This window comes from Bison bison, unplaced genomic scaffold, assembly GCF_000754665.1.
Source record: "Bison bison bison isolate TAMUID 2011002044 unplaced genomic scaffold, Bison_UMD1.0 scf7180017864472, whole genome shotgun sequence".
NCBI classification, from domain to species: Eukaryota; Metazoa; Chordata; class Mammalia; order Artiodactyla; family Bovidae; genus Bison; species Bison bison.
The window spans coordinates 1,823,768-1,834,622 of record NW_011495033.1 but is presented as its reverse complement, the minus strand read 5'-3'; the positions used below and the strand labels follow the sequence as shown (position 1 = coordinate 1,834,622).

At 44.1% G+C, this 10,855-nt stretch overlaps 1 protein-coding gene across 1 annotated transcript in view; it reads left to right on the top strand.

The window, feature by feature from the left end:
* VPS53 (vacuolar protein sorting 53 homolog (S. cerevisiae)) overlaps positions 1-10,855 on the top strand; it is a 124,675-nt gene that overhangs the window by 66,609 nt on the left and 47,211 nt on the right. Inside the window, exon 13 of the mRNA XM_010861355.1 lies at positions 3,026-3,120. Within this exon, the coding sequence (XP_010859657.1) occupies positions 3,026-3,120 (95 nt within the window). The remainder of the gene's footprint in view (positions 1-3,025; positions 3,121-10,855) is intronic.

The following is a 10,855-nucleotide window of genomic DNA, read 5'->3' as shown; positions in this document are numbered from 1 at the left end:
TTTCTCATGATGTACTCTGCATATAAGTTAAATAAGCAGGATGACAATATACAGCCTTGACGTACTCCTTTTCCTATTTGGAACCAGTCTGTTGTTCCATGTCCAATTCTAACTGTTGCTTCCTGACCTGCATATAGGTTTCTCAAGAGGCAGGTCAGGTGGTCTGGTATTCCCATCTCTTTCAGAATTTTCCACAGTTTATTGTGATCCTCACAGTCAAAGGCTTTGGCATAGTCAATAAAGCAGAAATAGATGTTTTTCTGGAACTCTCTTGCTTTTTCCATGATCCAGCGGATGTTGGCAATTTGATCTCTGGTTCCTCTGCCTTTTCTAAAACCAGCTTGAACGTCTGGAAGTTCACGGTTCACATATTGCTGAAGCTTGGATTGGAGAATTTTGAGCATTACTTTACTAGCGTGTGAGATGAGTGCAATTGTGCGGTAGTTTGAGCATTCTTTGGCATTGCCTTTCTTTGGGATTGGAATGAAAACTGACCTTTTCCAGTCCTGTGGCCACTGCTGAGTTTTCCAAATTTGCTGGTATACTGAGTGCAGCACTTTCACAGCATCATCTTTCAGGATTTGGAATAGCTCAACTGGAATTCCATCACCTCCTCTAGCTTTGTTCGCAGTGATGCTTTCTCTGGCCCACTTGACTTCACATTCCAGGATGTCTGGCTCTAGGTGAGTGACCACACCATCGTGATTATCTTGGTCATGAAGATCTTTTTTATACAGTTTTTCTGTGCATTCTTGTCACCTCTTCTTAACATCTTCTGCTTCTGTTAGGTCCATACCATTTCTGTCCTTTATTGAGCCCATCTTTGCATGAAATGTTCCCTTGGTATCTCTGATTTTCTTGAAGAGATCTCTAGTCTTTCCCATTCTGTTGTTTTCCTCTATTTCTTTGCATTGATCGCTGAGGAAGGCTTTCTTATCTCTTCTTGCTATTCTTTGGAACTCTGCATTCAGATGCTTATATCTTTCCTTTTCTCCTTTGCTTTTCACTTCTCTTCTTTTCACAGCTATTTGTAAGGCCTCCTCAGACAGCCATTTTGCTTTTTTGTATTTCTTTTCAATGGGGATGGTCTTGATCCCTCTCTCCTGTACAATGTCACGAACCTCTGTCCATAGTTCATCAGGCACTCTGTCTATAAGATCTAGTCCCTTAAATCTATTTGTCACTTCCACTGTATAATCATAAGGGATTTGATTTAGGTCATACCTGAATGGTCTAGTGGTTTTCCCTACTTTCTTCAGTTTAAGTCTGAATTTGGCAATTAGGAGTTCATGATCTGAGCCACAGCCAGCTCCTGGTCTTGTTTTTGTTGACTGTATAGAGCTTCTCCATCTTTGGCTGCAAAGAATATAATCAATCTGATTTTGGTGTTGACCATCTGGTGATGTCCATGTGTAGAGTCTTCTCTTGTGTTGTTGAAAGAGGGTGTTTGTTATGACCAGTGCATTTTCTTGGCAAAACTCTGTTAGTCTTTGCCCTGCTTCATTCCGTATTCCAAGGCCAAATTTGCCTGTTACTCCAGGTGTTTCTTGACTTCCTACTTTTGCATTCCAGTCCCCTATAATGAAAAGGACATCTTTTTTGGGTGTTAGTTCTAAAAGGTCTTGTAGGTCTTCATAGAACCGTTCAACTTGAGCTTCTTCAGCGTTACTGGTTGGGGCATAGACTTGGATTACTGTAATATTGAATGGTTTGCCTTGTAAACGAACAGAGATCATTCTGTCGTTTTTGAGATTGCATCCAAGTACTGCATTTCGGACTCTCTTGTTGACCATGATGGCTACTCTATCATGTAGCAAATAGTAGTTTTTAAATGCTTGCCTATCCAGATAACCTTTTTATCAGATACAATTTTCCCAGCATCAGTTGGGGACCAGGGCTGATCCATGTTTTCGCTGATGCAAGGCAAAAAATACAGATAAAACAGCCAGCCTGTCTGTCTATCTTTCTATCTTGGTATAAGGTCACCAACTAACTGTCTCTTCTTGGGAAGAACTGCCTTTATGCAGCTGTTTTCTCTTTTAAAAGGTTTAAGTATAAAATACTCTTTTAGGAACTTGTGGCGAGAATATTGAGAGTATAAAGTAGCAAAATGAAAAGTTAGCAACCCTGTGTTGGCCCCCTACCCTTCTTGTTTTTGTTTTTTCCTATTTGTTGATGAAATTCAGCAGTCAGGAAGCACTGCAAGAACAGCAGTGATCTAATAGGAAGAGTTCTGCTTTAGGAGGTAGGAGACGCCACCCTGTGCCTGGGGGCAGGCTGCTAACACCTCCTGTGCCTCCATTTCTTTAGGTGTAGTGAAAGTGAAAGTCGCTCAGTCGTGTCCAGCTCTTTGCGACTCCGTGGACTATACAGTTCATGGAATTCTCCAGGCCAGAATACTGGAGCAAGTAGCCCTCTCCCTTCTCCAGGGAATCTTCCCAACCCAGGGATCGAACCCAGGTCTCCCTCACTGTAGATGGATTCTTTACCAGCTGAGCCACCAGGGAAGCCCTTCTTTTAGTGTAAAATAGTAGTCATAATTCCTACATTGAGGGTTGTTGTGAGGAGTAGATGAGATGTTATTTCGTATCAAAGCGCTTGGCCGATAATAACAAGCAGTAAATTGAGGCTTTCAAAACTAGACTGTAAAAGTACTTTAGACATTCCAAGGCACTGCCCAGCTATAAGGTGCTGATTATTAGCAAGAATTTGCATTTTTCAAACATCAGTCAGATGATGAAGACCTTCCAAATTGAAAATGCATGTGTTATCACAGTAGCTGTAAATCTTTCACTGCACAGAGCACATAAATGATGCCAACAAAGCTGGTTTATTATTCACAAGCTGGCATGAATTATAATACAGGACATAGTCCCAGTCTAGTTACACCACGTGCTTCTTTTCTGTAAGTTAGGAGTGAACTTTGAAGGGATGTTTTTGTTGAAACTGCTGGAAAATTTGCAAAAATGGCTCAAGTATAGAGTTTCTTTTTATCTTTCCTTTTCTCTCTTTTTTCCCTTTACAGCCTAAGAAGCCTAAAGCCCCAGACAATCCATTTCACGGCATTGTTTCCAAGTGTTTTGAGCCGCATCTCTACGTGTACATTGAGTCCCAGGACAAGTGAGTTGACAACCATTTTGCTGCTTTCTCCTGCCATTTCTCCCGCCTCGAGTCAGGGAGGGGCCTCACAAGGGCACAGCTCCTTCTAGAGGTTGAAGGAGGGACTTGGCATGCCCATGACCCTCCCTGGAAAGCTGCTAAGGATACTTTTTGATTTTTGAGTGTTATGATGTATTATGTCTATCAATCTCAGAAGCCTGAATGTGACTCTAAGGCCCTCCCAAGCAGGTCCCAGCACCTAGTTCCGAGATGGGCCTGAGCCCTTACGTCTGCATGTCAGCCTGCCAGGCTTTACGGTGTCAGGTGCTGAAAAGTGGAGAATGAAAGCCTCAACTCTGATGTATGTGTTTTCAAGTATAATTTGTTTAACTTTTCATTTTGAAATCATTTAGATTCACCAAAAAGTTATAAAAGAATTCTCTTGTATCCTTTGTCCAGAGAATGGTGGTTGTTTAGTTGCTAAGTCAAGTCTGACTCTTTGTGACCCCATGGACTGTAGCCCACCAGGCTCCTCTGCCCATGGGATTTCCAAGGCAAGAATACTGGAGTGGGTTGCCATTTCCTTCCCTGGGGGATCTGCTGACCCAGGAATTGCACCCACGTCTCCTGCATTGGCGGGCGGGGTCTTTACCCCTGCACCACCTGGGAAGCCCCCAGAGAATGGCAGCAGCTTATAGAACCGCAGTGATCAAAATCAGGGAGGTGCTGCTCTCCCCTGCATGTCCTTCCTCTGGTCCAAGACCCAGTCATGCGTTTAGTTGTCAGGTCTCCTTAGTCTCCTTTAAGCTTGAACAGTTCCTCAGTCCCTTCTTTGTCTTTCATGACCTTGACGCTTTTGAAAAGTGTTTGACCAGCTCTTTTGTCCAAAGCCCTCAATTTCTGTTTGTGATGTTTCTTCTTGATTAAATCCAGATTATGTGTTTGGGGCAAGAACACCCCAGAGGTGACATTGTGTCCTCCTCAGTGCTCAGCGCACGATGTCAGGAGGGGCATCTCACGTGGCTTTGTCCTGTTACTGCTGAGGTTGACCTTGACCATTTGCTGAAGTGGTGTCTGCCAGCTTTTTCACAATAAAGCTGCGCTTTTGCTTTATAATAAGTATTTTGTGGGGGGATACTTCAGGACCACGTAAGTGTCCCCCGTCTCGTCACTTCGCCCCTCTTTGTCACAGCTCTTGACAATTCCTGCCTGACAGTGATTACTGTAGTGTTTGCCAAACACTGTGGGTTTCTATCATTTCTTCTACATTTACTCATTGGAATTCTACTACAAGGAAGAGCTTCCTCTTCTCCCCCACTTGTTGGTTTGTTTGTTTTTGTCTGTTTGGACTGATGGCTTCTTATTTTCTTTGATGGATTATCATCCCTTTAATACACATGCTTTTTACAAGTGCAGGCGTTCCAGAAAATGCTTACCAAGCAGCCCACTGCGACCACAGCCAGTTGAATATGGTCATGAGTGCTCTCACAGCCAGCGGAGTGTGGTCATGTTCCAGTATCCACTTCTATGCTCTCTTCATCCCTGAATCTCTGTCCACAGCCAGAGCAACTGTGGAAGGCCCAGTCTGGAAAGGCCAGGTTTCTGAAACAGGTCGAACTGACTGGAGGCAGGCTGGTCCAGGCTTTGAGAAGAGGCCCTGTAGCCTAAAGTATATGTTTAGGAGGACCAGAGAGCGGCTCACAGGGGACGGCAGCGGCTCTAAGAAGCTCCTCAAGGGGCGTTCTCTGGGAAAGCACTTAGGTCCTGAGCTCTAGTCCTTCCCCCTCTTTTTTTTTTTAATGCTTCTTTCATTTTAGCACATTCTTACTTAAAAGTATATTCCAAGGGTAAACCAGAAAATTAAGAGAACATTTCAAGTGGGTATTTGTGTCTTACCTGGAACATTATTGTTCTTCAACAATTTTATTTTATTGTTGCTCATTCGCCAAGTTGTGTCCGACTCTTTGTGACCCCTACCCCATGGACTCCAGCACCCCAGACTCCTCTGTCCTCCATTATCTCCCAGAGTTTGCTCAAACTCATGTCCATTGAATTGGTGATAGATTGCTTCTATTCTTTTCTTCGTTGAGTACAAAATGCATATTTTGTAATCATATTACAAATTACATATTAAAACCCCAGAAGATTAATTTGTGAAAGAGCTTCTATGTTAACAAAAACAACCTCCTCCCTGCCACCTACCCAGCAAAAAAAAAAAGTTGCCTTGACATCTTTTGCCTTGTAAAGCCTCAGTTTTCCTCCTGCTCTCTATCCATTTGGCTTACGTCCATAGGCGTGCAGAAGGGCAGACTACTAAAATCAAGTTTAAGGAATTATTTCCTCATCTGTTAAATAGTTACTATTACCATTTTTTTTTAAAAAACATCCTGTCTTCTGCATTCACAAAGTTTTTTCTCAAGATTACTAATAAGACACCTCTGCAGGAAAGGAAAAAGGAGCTGCTATTTGCCTGTTAGATGAACAGGTCTTGAAGCAGCCCACCTGTATGACTATTATGGGCCAAACCCCTATCTTCTCTTATCAATCCAAATTCTTATTTTTAGAAAGGCTTGAAAGCTGTTGGGTCCAGAGTTTAAAGTGCATATCTGAGATAACCATGTGGTTTCCCCAAACCTGTCCAGTTTAAGAAAAAAAAAAAGTCATTTTGTAGATTATCTGGTATCATCCTGGGATCCGCTCTTCTCACATGGCCTCAATTCATATAAAGCACACTCATTGTTCATGAGGCTTTGGGCAAAGGGCCAGCCCTCCCTTCCTTAGGGACTCTCCATTTCTCTCTGAAAAAAATGCAGTGCTGGCCCCTCAGCCTGCCGCCTGGCCTCGCCGGAACGCTCCACAGCACGAGGGCAGTAGCGGAAGCTTCTCATAGGACAACTGCGTAGGCTGGGCTGCTCTCGCTCCAGAATAAGCAGCAAAAGCTGGGAGCAGGAAATCAAGTTCAAGAAACCCATTTCCTCATCTGTTACAGGAGAGCATCAGACAGAATAATGCCTAAAGCAGTGGGTTGTTACCCTTGAGTCATAGACCCCTCCGAGAACCAACCAAAACCACAGGCCTCTTTGCCAAAAAAAAAAATCCACGTGAACCCACACGCTATCTTGAGTACAGTTTCAAGAGGTTCTTCAAAGTCCTTCCTAAAGTCAGAGAATCCTAAGACTGGGGAAGGAACTCAAGTGGGCACTGACTGGGGGCAAATCACTACTCCTGTTGTAGCTCTGCAAGGAGGAAAACCTGAGGCCATTCACAAGCTCCCCGAGGACAGAGACCCAACCCAAGGTAGTGGAAAGAGCATGGGCCTGGGTGCCAGACAGACCTGCACTTGCATCCAAGCCCTGCACCCCCCGCCTCGGGCCCCGAGCTCTGGTCCTCACCTCTCCGAGTCTGTTTTACACCCTCTACAGTCGAGTGAATAAAGCCCCGCTGGCAGGATTAGCGGCGAGGGTGAAATGATACGACATGTCGGCACCTGGCACAAGAAAACAGGGCTCGGGAGCCGCGTCTGCCCTGCCCTTCTGGTGACCCAGTTCCAGGTTCTCAGGTGCTTGGGTGGCCTGGTCGGTGCTGCCAGCTCTCGGCTGAGCCTGGCGTGGGGTCCACTCTCTCATCTCTGTAGCGCCCTCCCTACCTGGGGAGAGTCCTGGCAGCACCTGCCCCAGCCCAGGGTCCAGCAGCAGCAGGAGGACTGCGGAGCCAGTGCCCAGGGAGGAGGCAGGAGCGGGGCTGTCCCGAAGTCACCTCTCACCCGGCTGGGCCTAGCTGTCCTTCCATGCCCTGAGCCGGTGTCTCAGTTTTTGTTTATGTCCAAGGAGGAAGTTAGTTGTATCTCTTCTACTCTTGGAGATGTAGTCATTTTTTTTGGCTGACTCTTGCAGAAGCGATTTCTCTCCATAACCACTTTTCCTTCACTCCATTCAGTGACATTTTCAGGCTGAGAAATTATTAGTGACTCCATTTCTGCCCATTTGATTTCTCTCCATAACCACTTTTTCTTCACACTGTTCAGTGACATTTTCAGGCTGAGAAATTATTAGTGACTCCATTCCTGCCCATTCTCCTGAGTTCTCTGTAATAGCTTTTGTTGAAATAGAGCCTGCCACTGCTTCTAGCTTGGTCAAGCCTAGAGTTTCCTGTAAAAAGACGTTGCTTATCGTTTGTTTTGAATTAACTTCTAACTTTCAAAAGAGTTCCAAGAATTGTACACAGAGCTCCTGTGAATCCTTCACCCAGATTCTTCCATTAACAGCTGTCCCTCCCACCTCTGAGCAGACATACTCACAGACAGACACATTCTCATGTATATATACACATTGTTTTTTGTTTGTTTGTTTATTAGTCTCTTAAGTCGTGTCTGACTCTTTTGTGACCCTATGGCCTGTAGCCCGCCAGGCCCTTCTGTCCATGGAATTTTCCAGGCAAGAATACTGGAGTGGGTTGCCATTCCCTTCTCCAGGGGATCTTCCCCACCCAGTATTAAACCCATGTCTCCTGCATTGGCAGGCGGATCTTTTCTACTGAGCCACCTGGCAGCCCCACATAGCCGCAGTGTAGTCATTAAAGTCAAGAAGGTAGCGTTGACACAGCACTTGCATTGAATCCATAGACCCCATTCGCTTTCCCTGTTTGTCCCAATCCTGTTTTTTATAGATCCCAAATCCATTCCAGGATCGCAGGTTACATTTATTTGTCACAACTCTTGGTTCCATCCAGAAGAATAACTTATTCTTTCTTTATCTTCCATAGCCTGAAAATTTTTGATGAGTGCAGGCCAGTTACTTTGTGGAATGTCCCTCAGTCTGGTTCTGACTGCTGCAGACTCGTGACTCATGATTCATACAGAAGTGGTGCCGTGTTTTTCTCAGTGACTCCTGTCATGAGACATACAGCGTCAACGTGTCTCATAACTTGTGCTGCTCATTTTTACTACTTGGTGTAGATGGTATCGGCCAGGTTAATTAATAAGTATTTAATAAGTGTTAATTACTTAACCTTGAACCCATATAAATAGCTTTTTTCTCATACTTTACTTACTTATTTTACCATTCGTTAATGACATTTGTCTGAATCCTTTATTACTAAGAGAGTTGCCATGTAATTATTTTTCTAATCCCATCATTTCTTCTGCATTTCTTCTAAGAAACAGCTTTCTCTTTTCTCCATTTATTTATCAGCATGGACATGTGGATTCCTATTTTATTCAGTGGGTTTATAGCCATTACTATATTTTTATCTTTTAACTTTATGTTGGAATAAATTTAGACCTAAGAAAAGTTTCAAAAATAGTGCAGATACTCCATATTCCCTCTCGTAAACTCCTCCATGTTCGCATCTTACATAACTGTAGTATAGTTATCATCAAAACCAGCTGGTTAACCCTGATACAGTACTAGTCACTTAACTCCAGGCCTTATTTGGATTTTACCAGTTTTTCTACTAACGTTCTTCTTCTCTTCCAGGGTCCATCATTATTTGTTTTAATGGTCAAATTGTCCTTGACTTGGCCCCTTCCAGCTGGGTTTCCATCCTTTTTGTATGCCCCTAGTGTTTTTTGAGCACTTTCTTTCTGGCACAGCAAAATACACCAGGCTCATCTTGTACTTTCCTAACTCAGCCCTGGAGTCATCCATTTTTCCAGGATCCCTTGTTCCCTTGGCGGGAGATGTTTAGAAACTAAGTGCTGCTCATCAGGTCTGTTCATTACTGCTTGAGTACCGTGCTTCTAGGTCCTCCATGCTGAGGGAGCTAAGAAATACATGTATGTGTATATCCGTGTATATTTTTATCCTTTTATACCTATTTATGTATTTAAACCCATCAGTCTATGCCAGTAACTCCAATTCTAACCTAACACCACAGCGGTTACTGGAGCCTCCCTGTTCCCACGTCTGTAACTGCTCTCTACAGCCGTGAGAAACTTGTTCCCAGTATTTTCCATTTAGTTATATATCTGCTCTGTTGGGTTATCTGGGGTTGGGGCTCTCCAACCCCACTGACCACACCAGAGCCAACCCTCCTGTCCCAGTCAAAAGGAAGGGGTATATGTGTGCTAAATCGCTTCAGTCGTATCTGACTCTGTGATCCTGTGGACTGTAGCTCACCATGCTCCTCTGTCCATAGGTTTCTCCAGGCAAGAATACTGGAGTGGGTTGCTGTGCCCTCCTCCAGGGGATCTTCCCGACCCAAGGATGGAACCCGCGTCTCTTAATGTCTCTTGCACTGGCATGCAGGTTCTTTAGCCACCTGTGAAGCTTGCATGTACCCTTGGATGAACAAGCTGTCTACCTTCCTGGGGTCTTAAGCTGCTTCGCCCACACTCATCCTCTTGCCCACTTTTTCTGACTACCATCTTCCTCTTTTGGAGCCACCTCTCCTGTACTTTCCAATTAAAATACCATTTCTATGAATGCTGCCTGCAGATCCACCAGGAAAAACAGCCTTGGTCATCCTTACCTAAGCTTGGTCTGCAGTGTGGTTTTCCTCTCTGTGTTTTAATCTTTCCCTCTATTGCCATCGTCTGAAGTAGTCTTTGTTCCCAGGTGGCTTTTCGTATCAGCGGCACTCCCAGCAGTATTCTACATGGCTCCCCTGAAATGCTCATACAGTTCTTGGGTTAAAAGCTCAAGTTACAGGGAAGAAGGCAAAAGACGCCATCCACACCCATGATGTCTTTCTTTAAGCTGGAGAGAAAGTGAATCCGAGCAGTCATTGAGACACCACAGGTCTGTGTAGCGCTTTTGAGATTTGAAATCAAAGCCTTGGGTAGTTGATAGAGCTTGGCTTGGGAGTCAGGCCCCAGTTCAAATTCTAGCTCCAATAAATTCTGTGACCTAGGGCAAGTTACATTATTTTTCTCAGCATCAGTTTTTTCATTTTTAAAATGGGGGTATTAATGCCTTCTGATCAGGGCTGCTTTGAGGGTTAAATGAGATTGTATTTATAACGCACGCAGCAAGGTACCTAGTTTATAGGCTTACAGCCTAGGGTAAGAGAGAGACCAAAAACCCATTTTGGAACACAGCGTGGAGGGGTGAAAGGTACGACACTGGCTTGCTGTGGGAATTCAGATGTGTGTGAACCTAACTGCAGGGATCTTCTGCCTCGGCCAGCCTGCGCCATCTTCCCATCCTCTGCCTCTCACATCGTATTCTGTACTTTTTTTTTTTTTTAAGAAATTTTTTGGGGGGATGTGTACTAGAATTGAAACCGGGCCCTCCTGCATTGGGAGCATGCAGTCTTAGCTACTAGACCACCAGGGAAGTCCTTTATACTTCTGACTCTAGGCCTTTATTCTTTCACCTGAATCTGCTATGGAATTTTCTGTCTGATTTCCTCTCATATTTTCTTTGTCTAAAACAAATTGTTTGTAGTGTCTGTACTGCAAAACTAGCAATTTATTGGCATCTTGAGATCTTAAGATCATAAGCATGAAGGTCCTGTCTCCCCTAATAGGATACTGTGTCTTTATCCTCACAGCACCATGAGCAGGACTTAACCCTTTATAAACGTTTATTTGATTGTGATTGCTTTAGGGCTTAAAGGGCAAGTCTACAATTCCATTCAACAGGTCAGCATGCGCATGTCCCTTTCTCCAGTAGCTCTTCCTATAAGGTCATGCCGAAACTCAGGGTAGCACTTGGTGTCTGGAAGAAGTGGTAGCTTTTTTTTTTTTAGGTGAACTCATTTTTATCTGATACAGCCCACAGCACTTTGCACATACTAAGTGCTCCGTCAGTTTTTG